The following is a 15,135-nucleotide window of genomic DNA, read 5'->3' as shown; positions in this document are numbered from 1 at the left end:
TGCGGCATGCGAACTCTTAGTTATGGCATGCACATGGGATCTAGTTCCCTGACCAGGGGTTGAACCTGGGCCCCCTGCATTGGGAGCGCAGAGTTTTATCCACTGCACCACCAGGGAAGTCCCTGTCAACAATATTATTTTATCAAAGTCCTCAGAATAAGCAGGTGTAAATGGTTGTAGTTAGTCTGAACTTTTGATAATAGGAATTATGTATTCTAGCTATAGTTTCATTTTAATTTTAAAATAATTATTCACACATAAACATTAAATGGGACAGAGTAGGTACTAGGGGCCTCTTGTATATTTAAAATGTAGTCAGGTACAGGTAGAAAATGTTGAACAGCCTGCTAGAGTAACTGATTTCAGAGTATTTTTACTTTTATTTTTTAAAATAACTTTTATAACAAAAAAGTTGAGGTATAATTTACATACATTAAGATGCACAGATCTTAAGAAGTACTCAGGTTTGATGAGTTTTGATAGTTGCACGTATCCAAGTAACCAATACCTGGAACAAGATGTAGAACATTTCCATCGCCCCAGAAAGTTCTCTTGTGTCCCTTTTTAGTTAATCCTCCCACCTTCACCCCCAGGTCTTATATAACCACTGACTTGCTTTCTGTCACTATAGATTAGTTTTGCCTGTTCTAGAATGTCATAGAAATAGAATCATTACAATATATATCTTATGCCTGGCTCCTTTTGCATAGCATAATGATGTTTTTTTTAATAAATTTATTTTTATTTATTTTTGGCTGCATTGGGTCTTCATTGCTACGCGCAGGCTTTCTCTAGTTGCAGCGAGTGAGGGCTACTCTTTGTTGCAGTGCACGGGCTTCTCATTGCAGTGGCTTCTCTTCTCTAGGGCTTCCCCTAGAGCATGGGCTCTAGGCTCACAGGATTCAGTTGTTGTGGCACACGGGCTTCAGTAGTTGTGGCACATGGACTTAGTTGCTCCGCGGCACGTGGGATCTTCCCGGACCAGGGCTCAAACCCGTGTCCCCTGCATTGGCAGGCGGATTCTTAACCACTGAACCACCAGGGAAGTCCCTAATTTTTTTTTTTAATTTTTATTTATTTTTGGCTGTGTTGGGTCTTCATTGCTGCCCTCTGGCTTTCTTTAGTTGCAGCGGGAGAGGTCTACTCTTCGTTGTAGTGCGCGGGCTTCTCATTGCAGTGGCTTCTCTTTTTGCAGCGCGTGGGCTCTAGGGCACACGGGCTTCAGTAGTTGTGGCTCGTGGGCTCTAAAGTTCAGGCTCAGTAGTTGTGGCGCACAGGCTTAGTTGCTCTATGGCATGTGGGATCTTCCTGGACCAGGGATCAAACCCATGTCCCCTGCATTGGCAGGCGGATTCTTAACCACTGCGCCACCAGGGAAATCCCTGTGTTGTCTTTATTGTTGTTGTGTAGAAGTTACTTTTTTTTTTTTCCATGAGCAGGTTAAACTGAAGTCTCTGGGGACTTCCCTGGTGGTCCAGTGGGTAAGACTCCACACTTGCAACAGCAGGAGCCTGGGTTTGATCCCTGGTCGGGGAACTAGATCCTGCACACATGCTGCAGCTAAGAGTTTGCATGCCACAACTAAAAGTTTGCATGCTGCAACTAAGAAGACCGCATGCCACAACTAAGAAGTCCACATTGCTGCAACTAAGAAGTCTGCATGCTACAAGTAAAAGATCCCTCATGCCGCAACTAAGACCCAGTGCAGCCAAAATAAATAAATTAATTAAAATAAATTTTTTTAAAAAGTGAAATCTCTTTCAGGTTCAATTCCTATGCACCAAATTTAGGGAGTGCTTTTTTAGAGAGCAAGTTTCTAAAATAAGTTAGAATGTTAAGACATTAGTAAAAAGAGAATTGCAAGTTAGGTGAAATTATTAGGTTAGTTCTTGTAAAGTGTAATAAGAGCTTTCTTCATCTGTTTTTTTTTTTTTAAAAAGTTCATCACGAAAATGTTCAGAAGATAAGGTGGATATTATTCTTTATTATTCTCATTTTGCTAGCTCTTCTTCAGTGTGTTCAAATTTTCCTCTTGTAATTCTTTTCCTAACTGTGTCTGCCAGTGTATTCTAGTGCCCACACTGCTGAGAGCCATGGTTTAAAACACAAGGAGTAAACCGGTCTCTGCTTCTTAACAGCTTAAATCTGATTAGCTCCCATCTCTTGATTCTCACACTTCCATGGTTACTTTGCTCTTGTCATATCATTCTTTCTTTGGTTTCTATCTGGCTTCATGTCCTTCTATGTATTCTTCTCTCTGCCCACCTCCAGCCTCCCTCCCCTGTGTCCATACATAGAATTTTTTTCTTGCTGCAAGTAGCTACTTTTATCATTAATCCATGTGATTCCTGTTCAATAGTCTGCAATAGCTACTGACTGCATAACATTATGTTCACTCTCTACTTAGTACTACATAGTACTAGAGCTACATAATACGTAGGACCTCACAGTACTCAGGTAATCTTGGCCTCATCTCCTCCTAAAACATACTTTGGCTGGCAGGTTGGCCTCCCAACTCTTCTGTCTATCTCTTATTTTGCATTTTTTCACACTCATACAGGTTGTGTGTACATGCATGTATCCACATGCAAGAATAGTGACTCCCACTTAGAATCATAGGACATCAGGGCTAGAAGGGATCTTGGAAATCAAGTAGTCCAGTAATTTATCAATGAAAGTGAAAACTGAGGCCCTAAGATCTCTTTTCTGAGTCCTTCAAATATTTTACTTAAATTGATTTTACCTCTGTCTAAACTTCCTTAGTATTCATGAGTGGTCACTACCATCCTATTTATCGTATGATCTTCTATTATTTATTGTATTTAATTCTCAATTACTTCTTTCACCAAACTTATCTTTCAGGATTAACACAATTTTTTTTTTTCTCTAGGATCCTCTAAAGCACCTAACATGAGGTCTTTGTTTCCTTATTTTCTAGAGTTGTCTTATGGTCTTACCAGTTCCATAAAAAATTCCTAGTAAAAAAATCTCACGTACTGCTTTGAGAATTTTTTTCCTCCTCCCTTGTTTTTATAATGTAAAGCCCTCTTCTCCTTAAAGGGCTCTATATTTTCTAGCTGAATTTTGTCAAGGATTCTTTTTCCACCTGACTTTTGTCATTTAAAAATCTGTGTGTAGGGCTCCCCTGGTGGCGCAGTGGTTGAGAGTCCGCCTGCTGATGCAGGGGACACGGGTTCGTGCCCCGGTCCGGGAGGATCCCACATGCCGCGGAGCCGCTGAGCCTGTGCGTCCGGAGCCTGTGCTCCGCAACGGGAGAGGCCATAGCAGTGAGAAGCCCGCATACCACAAAAAAAAAAAAAAATCTGTGTGTAGATTAGCATTTCTCTTAATATTTAAAAGTAAATACAAATGATTCTTCCCCCAGAGGCAATGCCACTTGCTTCGCATATGGACAGACAGGTGCCGGAAAGACCTATACCATGATAGGAACTCATCAGAACCCAGGACTGTATGCTCTGGCTGCCAAAGATATCTTCAGACAACTAGAAGTGTCCCAGCCAAGAAGGCACTGTTTTGTGTGGATCAGCTTCTATGAAATCTACTGTGGACAGCTTTATGACCTCCTAAATAGAAGAAAAAGGTATTGGATATGAGTAGGAAACTGTAAATCTGTTCTTTATTGTTTTAAGCCAGAGTCCCACTGAATCATGGGATTTAATCAGAGGCTTTGGTACACTAATGCCCTTTTGTGAAATGAGTCTCCTGAATCAGATGCATATTTTTTTTAAACTGTCAGTTCAGCTAAAGAAGAATATAAATTAGCCTTCCATTAGTATTTTTTAAGTGATCAATATCCTAATGCTCATCAGAAAACTATATCCCTTTTATTTTGGTCTGAAAAAGATTATAATTTCAGGAAGTCAGGAAAGCAACATATACTTAAATCCCTTCCTATTCTTTTGACCTATTATTGCACTGGAAGAACTATGTTTCCTACTTCCTCTTGTTTTTCTTCTCAATAATCTTAGGGTAAACTTAATGATAGTTTTCTGATATCAGTAAAAAGAAAAGAAAATCTTTTCTTCACATTAACTCTTATAAGGCTTAACCTATTGCCCTTGCCACATAATACAATACTTTGGAAATGTATTCATTCAGTAACTGATTTTAAATCCCTATTGTATTTTTCTGGCATAAAGTTTTGTTTAGGTTGAAACAGATGATTTTAACTGAGTAGGAGGCCACAAAGTTGTGGAGGTATCAACTGACTGGGAGAACAGGGAGGAGAGAGAGGGAACAGGGGAAGTGGAAGGATAAGAGGTTGTCAGGACAGAATTAACCAGACCTGAGACATGTTGGGAGCAGCCACACCAGGTGAAGAGGAGTGAGTTGAGGCTGAGCATGGTGGAAGTCTGGGGAAACCAAATCAGTGAAAGAGACTAGCCCCCAGCAAAGATATCTAAACCCCTACAGAGCTGTCCAAAAGGTCGTGCAAGTTTCATGTGCTCCAGGAAAGCACTGGAATGGGGAGTAGGGGTGGAGGAGCAGTTCTGGTTCATGGAGAGCATTGATAGGGCGGCCCCCATCATAGAGGGGCACTAGAGTATTGAGTAGCATAACTGGAGAAGTCACTGGAGTGGGCTTAGGCAGGCCACCATCCTATGGACTATTTCAACAAAAGGGACCTTCAGTATGCCACAATTCAGAGAATGTACAGGTGTTGGGGGTTCAGTCATGACACAATTGCCAGATAAAGAAGGGTGCTACTTTGGGGTTGCTTTGGGGAAGACTTGCTTTTCTTTTCTACTCTCTCTGTGTTGGTTTTGAAGCCTCAAGTTAGCTCCATCACAGCTTCTCTTTCAAGCCTCAGTACCCTTATTAGGAGCCCTTTCCAGTCAGAATGGCCACTTCCTTTAAAGAACACTTAGCATGAAAATAAAAGCCACTGTTCTCTGTGTGTGTGTGTGTGTGTGTGTGTGCGTGCGTGTGCGCGCGTTTTGTTTCTTTGTGTGAAGGGACAGTCAGGATATCCAGCTGTTTTTGAGTGCAGTTCTTTAATGAATGACCCCAATATACTGTCCTGTTATTTCTACATTCTTTAATTATAGCCAAGGGGATGGGAATATGCTAACTCCTGGGTTTCAAGTTTCTCTAGGGCTCACTAGGGAATACCCACACTTATTCTGCAAGTGTCTTGAGCTGTGGGATTTTTTTTTTTTTATGTCTCTGGTTAATTGTCTAATATCTCTTTATTTCCTGCCTTTCTGAGACTTCTGAAATGTCCTGCTCCATTGATAATACTCTTTCTTGTTTGCCTAGAGCTGTTATGACTTATCCTGTTGTTTTAAAAATAAAATATATTTTCTATAAGAGGGGCTTTGTCAAAGGTAGATAGAAGTATATGTGCTCAGTCTACCTCTTAAACTAGAAACCAAAGTTTAAAGATCTTAAAATTAACACTTTAAAGTAGAAGATAAGTTGTCTTTACCTTTGCATAAAAAGTGATAAAAATATACTTCTTGCTTCTATGATTTAAAAATACAGCAGTGCATTTTAGGCTATTCATTAGGAACTTTTCTGGGGCCTGGGAAGTATGTTCAGGAGTGATGTGAAGGCTCTGAAAGCTAGATCTTTCTTTTATTCCAGAAGCCTAACTGTTCCAATAGAGTTGTCTTCTGAGAGATCAAGGGCATTGGTGAGGCTGTTTTCCTATCCTTCTGTAAAAATTTGGAAACTTGGGGTAAGGTTTAGATGGAGAAAAAAATTTTTTGAGAAAATATTTTTTTGGCTGTGAAGTGAAATTCCATTATTTTATTTTACTTTACTTTACTTTTATTTTATTTTATTTTATTTGGCAATCAGTATCTTATTAAGGGAGAAAATAATCTTAGAGTCTTTGATAGATTCAATACATGCCCCTTGGTAGATCTGGTTCAGTGATGATAGTAGACTGTAACCATTCATTTTGTTACGCGCAGGCCTGAGACTTTCAGGTGCAACACCAGCTCTTCCTTGCTTCCTTAGAAAATGTATCAGGACTCCTTATGTTGCAAGTATTTAGTAAAATAAGACCCCACTCTTACTGGCTTATGCATTTAGGGAAGCCATTGGCTCGTATAACTAGAAAGCCTAGAGGACAGTCAAGCCTTAGGGTCTTTATACTCTAGCAGTTCAGTGATGTTATAAAGACCCGGTTTCTTTGCATCTCTCCGCTCTACCTTCCATGGTATTAACATCATTCCAAAACTGTCTCTTTTGTGGATGTAGAATGGCTGCCACTGCTCCCAGGGCCACATGCTTTCACTTCTAGAGAGAAAAAGAGAGCACCTAACAACCAGAGACTAGGACTTTATTTTGATGGGACCAGCGAAGATCCCATATCCACTCCTGAACCAATCACTGTAGCCAGGAATACACCATCCATTGATTGGCATAGGTCTGGCTTAAATGCTCATTCTATTCATTGTAGCCAAAGATGCTGATTTGTTTAAAACAATCAAAGACTGCCTCTGAAGCCTGGGGCTGGAATCAGGAGGTGTGGGGGGTGGTGAGGAGAATGCGTATTGATCCCACACAAACAGCAAAACTGCTACTTAATGGGGAGTGGTGGGTTGGGTTCTGGGGAGTCTGTTACTGAAGCTCTGCCAAACCAACCATGTTCTTGCATCCACAGGCTCTTCGCAAGAGAAGATAGCAAGCATGTGGTACAGATAGTGGGACTGCGAGAACTTCAGGTGGATAGTGTGGAGCTTCTCTTAGAGGTAATTCTTCCTCCTTTACTACCCCACTGTAGCAGCCTAAGTACTAGGGAAGACTTCATTTTGCTATCTCCTAAATAATGGACTCAGGTTTAGGCAAAGGGCGATGACAAACATACCATTTCACACTTATAAAATATGAATCCTCCTCTGAGAGGTTGGCTCCTTTCTCTACAAGGTTGTTGTCTCAGTGCCTTGATAGTGGGAAGTAAGGCATGTGGGAGAGCCTAATGCATGAGAGGATACTTCTGAGCCAGTTTCAAAAGCTGCTAATGTGTATTTTTAGGTAGTGGGCTCTGGTAAAGGCTGCTGGAGAGAAATATTCTATTTTCAGTAAACATTTTAATGGGTAATACCTTCACATGAATTCAAAATTCAGAAAGTACAATGAAAATATTCCTTCCATTCCCTTTTCCTGAGGCAACTAATATATTTTTTAGTTTTTTGTGTATCATTCCAAAGGTATTTTAAAATCTGCTTTTTTCACCCTTTTAAAATATGTAATTTAGTGATTTTTTTTAGTATTTTCAGAAAGTTGTACAGCTATCACCACTATCAAATTCCAGAACATTTTCATCACACCAAAATGAAACCCTGTACCATTAACAGTTGCTCTTTATTTCCCCTGTGCCTGGTGCCTGACAACCACTAATTTCTGTCTCTTTGGATTTACCTATTCTGGCCATATCGTATAAATGTAATCACACAATATGCAACATTTTGTCTCTGCATTCTTTCACTTAGCGTAATGTTTTCAAGGTTCATCCATGTTGTTGAATGTATCAGTATTTCATCCCTTTTTATGGCGGAATAATATTGTGTTGTATGTATATACCATATTTTATTCATCAGTTGATGGGCATGTGGGTTGTTTCAACCTTTTGGCTATTATGAATAATGCTGCTATGAACATTCAGGTACAGGTTTTTGTATGGATGTATGTTTTCAGTTTTCTTGAGTATATGCCTAGGAGTGGAATTACTGAGTCACTTTTTGGGGAACTGCCAAACTGTTTTCTAAAGTGGCTGCACCATTTTATATTCCCACCAGCAATGTATGAAGATGGGTATTATTTTAAAAGCTCCCAAGGTTATTCTAACATGCAGCCATCATAGTCATGCTAGTATATCCAACAAGCCTGGCTAGAGTCAAAGGGAGAGGGCTCGAAGGACAGGCTGGTACTTGACAATACCCACCTTTAGAACAGCTTCACAGTACATCCCTCCAGGGACTTGGGTGTGTGAAATGGTGAGGTGGCCCACCATTAATACGTGTCTTTTTCTAACAGTTTCTTTTTTTTTGCGGTAAACGGGCCTCTCACTGTTGTGGCCTCTCCCGTTGTGGAGCACAGGCTCCGGACGTGCAGGCTCAGCGGCCATGGCTCACGGGCCCAGCCGCTCCTCGGCATGTGGGATCTTCCTGGACCGGGTCATGAACCCGTGTCCCCTGCATCGGCAGGCGGACTCTCAACCACTGCGCCACCAAGGAAGCCCTCTAACAGTTTCTTTTTCTTGGGACAATTAGGTAAATTTTGTTTAAGGGCTGGAACCTTGTATTTATGTGATCATCAGCTTCCTGAATCCTGGTACCCAAAATCCAAGGATGGCACCTTAGTGTGGCTGTTCTAGACAGGCACCTAAGAGCCAAGAGCCCCTTTCTAGTGACTGCAAAGGCAGGCACAGAACAAAGGTGTGTGGGACATGTTGAAGGGTTCTTCTGAGGCTGTTGACCATTCTTAACCTGTCCAGAGCTCCCTCCACTGCAGAGTCCTGAGGAAATTGTTTCTCACACACCTATTCCCTGTGGTCCTCTTGCAGCTGCCTCCCCTAGTCGTTCCTTCATTTGGCTGGGAGTTTCAGGAGAGTTGGTCCTCATGATGCTGTTGTCCTTGGAAATTAGACCAATTGAATGGGAAAGGATCAAACACTAAAAAGAAGTCCCTTTTCCTTGGCTATGGGTCATAACTATGTTAGTGGGCAATCTGGTGTCAAATCACTCTCACCCTGGAAGAGTTTATGGCACTGCTCTATCCTAAGGTGTGTTTTCTAAGACAAGCAGAAGTTTCTTGTTAGTGGACATATTATTGCCATTGATACCCTCAGTCTGTAATACATACGAGGTTGTACAAGAAGAAAGCCAGCTGAGATCAAGGTGGAAAGTTGATATAAATTATGGATATCTGACATGGTTACCCTCATAAACATTTACTGACTTGAAACAACAGCACTTGCCAACTCAGGTGTCACACTTTCACTCTCTCTCAGATGTCACCATTCACGCTCACTCAGGTATCACCTATGTGTTTGCTCAAGTGTCACCCTCAGGTGTCATCTTCATGTATGTCACCATCGCAGATCACTCTCAGGCTCACTCAGGCATGGCTACTTGTTACCTTCCTGCACAACTGGCAGCTTCATTTTTCACACAGGATTGTCCTTCCTCCAAGAGGTTTCTCCTTCCAGGTGTATTTTATTACCCGGTCTTACCAATGCAGGGACCAGGACTTCCCTGCCTTTACAGAGGACTTGCTGATGCAACCAGATTTGGAATCAAGGTTTTGCTTGTCAGGCAAATGATGGACATTTTTTCCCTTGTAGAGTTTTTTGGGCTTTTAAGTCATTCCTACAGACAGTTCATGTACTTATAGGTATCCATTCCTGAACTTCTAATAAGTCTGCTTCGTGTTTTAACATTGCCTTGGCTGTAGTTGGTAGCAGAGGCCCACAGAGTAAGAGCTTCCCCTAGATAAGCCTCAGTTGTATGCCGGTGATAGAGACTTAGTCTATACACAGTGCCTACCCTACTGAAGTGCTCATAGCCTGTCTTTGGTATTTGTGCAGGAAGCTTCGTGATTAAAGTCTGCATGGAGCTGGGTCCCAGTGCCGTGTGTCCTTGAGCACATCCTTTACCTTTCTGAGCCCGAAATATGTGGATGTTAGCAGACGATTGGATTGTGTGACAGAGAAGGAAATGAGATAATATACATATAATGCTTACTGTGATGCTAGTTAAATTTGTCATGTCTATTATTCTTATTAATAAGTCCCTGGGGCTTCCCTGGTGGCACAGTGGTTGGGAGTCCACCTGCTGATGCGGGGGACACGGGTTCGTGCCCCGGTCCAGGAAGATTCCACATGCTGCGGAGTGGCTAGGCCCATGTGCCATGGCCGCTGAGCCTGCGCGTCCGGAGCCTGTGCTCCGCAACGGGAGAGGCCGCAACAGTGAGAGGCCTGCGTAACACCCCCCCCCAAAAAAAAAAAAGTCCCTGAATATTTCCCAGTGCCACAGAATTCCATAGTTGTCTCTACTTTCTATTGTAGCAGGTCCCCATTTTACTACTCACATAACATGATTTGTCTAAAGCAGCGGTCCGCAACCTTTTTGGCACCAGGGACCACTTTCATGGAAGAGTTTTTCCATGGATGGGTGGGATGGGGGGTGGGGGGAGGATGGTTCAGGTGATAATGCGTAATGTGAGTGATGGGGAGTGGCAGATGAAGCTTCGCTTCCTGCTGTGTGGATCCTAGTTCCCTGACCAAGGATCAAAGCCATGCTCCCTGCACTGGAAGCACCGAGTCTTAATCACTGGACCACCAGGGAAGTCCCTACATTTTTTAAAAGAAATAGTTTAAGTTTTGGAAGTTTACACAAAGATGTTAGTTCTTGGGACTTCCCATGTGGCACAGTCCGCCTGCCAGTGCAGGGGACACGGGTTTGATCCCTGGTCCAGGAAGATCCAACAGGCTGCGGAGCAGTTAAGCCCGTGTGCCACAACTACCGAGCCTGCGCTCTAGAGCCCGTGAGCCAGAACTACCGAAGCCTGCACGCCTAGAGCCTGTGCTCCACAACAAGAGAAGCCACCGCAGTAAGAAGCCTGCGCACCGCAACAAACGTAGCCCCTGCTCACCGCAAGTAGAGAAAGCACGCGCCCAGCAACGAAGACCCAATGCAGCCAAAAATAAATAAATACATTAAAAAAAGAAAGAGATGTTAGTTCTTTAGTATACTTTCTTTTTTTTTAAATTAATTAATTAATTTATTATTTTTGGCTGTGTTAGGTCTTCGTTTCTGTGCGAGGGCTTTCTCTAGTTGCGGCGAGCCGGGCCACTCTTCATCGCGGTGCGCGGGCCTCTCACTATTCGCGGCCTCTCTTGTTGTGGAACACAGGCTCCAGATGCGCAGGCTCAGCAGTTGTGGCTCACGGGCCTAGTTGCTCCGCAGCATGTGGGATCTTCCCAGACCAGGGTTCGAACCCGTGTCCCCTGCCTTGGCAGGCAAGTTCTCAACCACTGTGCCACCAGGGAAGCCCAGTATATTTTCTTTAATTAATATTTATTGAGAACATATAATGTGCCAGTCGTAGTACTAAGTGCTTTACATACTACGTATTATCTCTTTTAGTCCTCTCTTTTAGTCCTCAACAGTAACCTATGAAATTACCATTTTATAGATAAGAAACTGAGGCCCTGAAAAGTTAAGTGATTTGTAAAAGTTCTCACAATGCAAAAGTTTAAACAACCGTATTGTCAGAGCTGGCATGTAAACCCAGACAGTCTAACTTCAGATTTCACTCTTAACTGCTACACTTGAGTTGTATGTCATTTACAAAAGTCTATCTAATGATCTTCACAGACTGCCTCATTTTTACTCCTCAGAGCTCAGCTGCTTTATACCACAGTTTCTGAAAAACATGGTGACAGACTGTTACTGAAGCTGAGGAAACTGGACCATGGACCAAAAATTCCTTCATGTTTTCTCTAAAAGGCATTTAGTCAGGAAAAGTCACCTCAACATGTTAGATTTTCTGAGATGCACTCACAGGTATCTAGTACATCATGGCACAATGAAAAGCCAAGTATAAAACTCTATAATAGAACCTCAGAAGACAGTCTTTCTTGACTCCCCTGGAGATGAACCACAAGGTCACCCCTTGAGCTTCCTGTCAGTATCCACAGTTCCTGACTAGGTATGGCCTTAAGGCCTCTCTGAGCTCTCATCATATTCCAGCAGAAGTAGCATCATTGATTACATGTGGCAGAGGGTGCCTGGCTTCTATCCCTAGCCTGACCATATTCTGCCTGTGTGACCTTGGATAAGCCACTTAACTTCTCTGTGATTGTTCCTTTATCCATCAAGCATATTGCTTACACAATTCACAAATGTAGGCATTTAAAAGATCTCCCCTGTCTCTTCATGTGGTTTGTAAAAGACATATATATATATATATATATCAAAAGAGCTCTGAGACCCCTAAAACCCTGGGAGGAAATGCACCAGAATCTTGTTAACTCTGGGGTTATGGAAGGTATATATTTTCTTCTTTATATTTTTCCTGTATTTTCTAAGTTTTCCCCAGTAAGCATGTCTTTCTTTTCTAATGAAAAAGAAGTTTGATAAAAAAGACTAATACAAATCTAAAATAATCCCTCATCATTGCATTGTAATCTATGAAAATATGAAATCAGAGTGATAGAGAAAGGCCAGGATGAGGAAGTGCGTTTAAACTAGATAGTTCATGGGAATTCTCTGGCGGTCCAGTGATTAGAACTTTGTGCTTTCACTGCAGTGGCCCCGAGTTCAATCCCTGGCTGGGGAACTAAGATCCGGCAAGCCTTGCAGCGAGGCATGGATGGATAGGTGGTTAGATAGATAGATAGATAGATAAATAGATAGCCAGACAAACTAGATGGTTCAGTCATAGATTTGGCCTTAAGTGACCTAGCCAGCATCCAGGTTTAGTTATCAGTGGCAGTTGCCCCACCCAGTATAAGGGATTACTGCTCTAATTCTTCTGATTTCTGATTAGCAGCAACATGCTATCCATGCAGTTGATAATCCAGTTTTGTAAATTAACAATTTCTGCTCTTTACAAAAGGATTCATCAGATAGTCCCTTTAAACTTTAAGCAAGCTATATACAAAATGAGTGCATTTAAAATTTGATTCTAAAATACAATTCTGAATCTCACTGATAATCTTTAGAGACATAACTATTGCTTAGGCCATGGAGGAATTTATTATTAGTTAATTTTTTAAAAAGTACCTACCCCTGTTTGTTAAGATATTTTATGGACTATTGTTGAGAGTTTGACTTTGTCAACTTTTGGACTCTTTAATCTGGAAACTGTAGCTATGTTCAATACGATAAAAATTAAACTTCTGAGAGATTGAGAAAAAAATTAAATAGGACTTTCTTAGTCTAATTCACTGCAAAATAGATGAATTTGTCCTAAGTGCCCCACAGTGTAGTAGAAGCTACATGGGCTTTGGAATCAGACATACTAGATGTGGAATTTGGTTCTGCCACAAAACAGCTGTTTGTGAGCAAATCAACCTTTGACTTTATTCCTCAGCTGTGAATTAGGCATAATAATCATGCTCACCTCACCTTAGGCTACTGTGAGGATTCTGTCAAATATTTTTAAAGTTCTTCACCTTTTTGATTCTCAATAATCAACACTCCCCCAAATCAGGGCAGGATATATATATTTTTTTTTTTACATCTTTATTGGAGTATAATTGCTTTACAATGGTGTGTTAGTTTCTGCTTTATAACAAAGTGAATCAGTTATACATATACATATGTTCCCATATCTCCTCCCTCTTGCGTCTCCCTTCCTCCCACCCTCCCTAGGATATTCTTATATGGCTGTGTTTTCAGTGGCTTGAGGCCATTCCTGAGGCTTCACCTCTTCTCCCCCATTCCTTTGTGGCCAGAGGGACCCGAGTTAGGCTTTACTCCCATTTGGAGGGGCAGTGGTCTCAAGGGAAATCATGGGCTCATGGCAATTGTGATAACTCATCACTTCCATGTTCCCACACATCAGTCCTGGTCTCCTTTATGACTGCATCGTGGTGGAACAGGTGGATGTGATCATTCATTCTGTGATGCACATTTCTGTCCTTTGCTTCGGTTACTACAACAGATGGGTATGATGGGACCTTACTTTGGAGCCAAGTTATGCCCTGGGGATTTTAGTCAGGATAAATCCATCAAAGATATTAAAAAGAGTATATGAGATCAAGAAGTAAATTAGCTCTTGAGCTATTGAATGTTCTCCCCCAAGATTAGTATTCCACATTGTTTTCATTGCTCTTGGGTACTTATTCTGTATGATTTAGAGTTTAGGCAGCTTTCCTCATAGAGGGAAAAGACTGCAGTCTACTGACAAAGCTATATGTCTGGTCTCTACTGCTCTCAGCCAACTCTTAGGAGCCAGAGGGCTTTGTTTACTCCTTGCAGAAGTCACCCTGTGGATTTTATTTTCAGGTGATCTTGAAGGGTAGCAAGGAGCGCAGCACTGGGGCCACTGGAGTTAATGCAGACTCCTCCCGCTCTCATGCTATCATCCAAATTCAGATCAAAGATTCAGCCAAGAGGACATTTGGCAGGTGAGCTGGAAATACACAGGGAATCGCATTGTGTGCCTTTCCATAATGTGACTTTGAAATATGTGTTGTCAACAACAGGACATCCTGCCACTGTGGAGTTCTTTATTTATATCTTACAGGGATACACAGTAGAGTTATTAACTCTGAAATAAATCATTGTACTAAAGTGCCATCGGTTGATTAACCATGAAGTAATGACCTATTGTTGGTCAACCCTAAGTTATTAAAAGGGACATTGATTGCTTCTAACGTAAAAAACAGTATCAGCAGAGGAATAGTAGGAAATGCATCTCAGAGAGCTTACAGGCAAAAAAAAAGAAAAAAGAAAGAAAGAAAATTAATCCATCCTTCCTGAAAGAAGCCATAAGACAACTGGGTACATTCATTGCCTTTCTGATGCTATCTTAGCAAACTCTGCCACAGTGATGGATGAACCTATCTCACCTCTGAGTAATGAGTCTTTTTTTTTTTTTTACAGGGAGGGGGGGTTTGCTGGAAAGCAGCCCACGGAAGTTTCTATTTAATTATCTAAGTGGTCACCTAAGTGATTTGCATTGTGGTCATTTAGCCTTATGGGAAGAATGTTTAATTAATTTCAGTCATACTTTCTCACAAATGATTAAAACCAACAGAAGGGTCTAAGTGAACAGTGCCAGCAGTAACTGACAGATTAGAATCTTGCAATACTTTTGGAAAGCTGACAGTAATATCTTTTACTTTCCTGAGGATGGGTCAGCGCTGATTTCTTGCTGGGTTCACAAAATGCTGGCTGATGTAAAAATAAACCAAAGCCCCAAAGAAGTCATCCCTGCTGTGTCTTTTCTCTAGGATCTCTTTTATTGACTTGGCTGGCAGTGAAAGAGCAGCAGATGCCAGAGACTCAGATAGACAGACAAAGATGGAAGGTGCGGAAATAAACCAGAGTCTTCTGGCTGTAAGTTGTTCAAAACCTTTAATCTAAAAATCATTCTTGAGAGATTTTGCCCCTCTTTACATGCAGCCAAAGTAGGTGAGGGGGGGGTGGA

At 41.7% G+C, this 15,135-nt stretch overlaps 1 protein-coding gene across 1 annotated transcript in view; it reads left to right on the top strand.

The window, feature by feature from the left end:
- KIF24 (kinesin family member 24) overlaps positions 1–15,135 on the top strand; it is a 42,432-nt gene that overhangs the window by 9,781 nt on the left and 17,516 nt on the right. The window contains exons 4-7 of the mRNA XM_024753767.1: positions 3,386–3,601; positions 6,635–6,722; positions 13,989–14,110; positions 14,939–15,044. Of these exons, the coding sequence (XP_024609535.1) occupies positions 3,386–3,601; positions 6,635–6,722; positions 13,989–14,110; positions 14,939–15,044 (532 nt within the window). The remainder of the gene's footprint in view (positions 1–3,385; positions 3,602–6,634; positions 6,723–13,988; positions 14,111–14,938; positions 15,045–15,135) is intronic.

This window comes from Neophocaena asiaeorientalis, unplaced genomic scaffold (assembly GCF_003031525.2).
Source record: "Neophocaena asiaeorientalis asiaeorientalis breed wild unplaced genomic scaffold, Neophocaena_asiaeorientalis_V1.1 scaffold220, whole genome shotgun sequence".
Taxonomy (NCBI): domain Eukaryota; kingdom Metazoa; phylum Chordata; class Mammalia; order Artiodactyla; family Phocoenidae; genus Neophocaena; species Neophocaena asiaeorientalis.
Note: the sequence above shows the minus strand (reverse complement) of the source record. Positions and strands in the feature narration are given on the sequence as shown.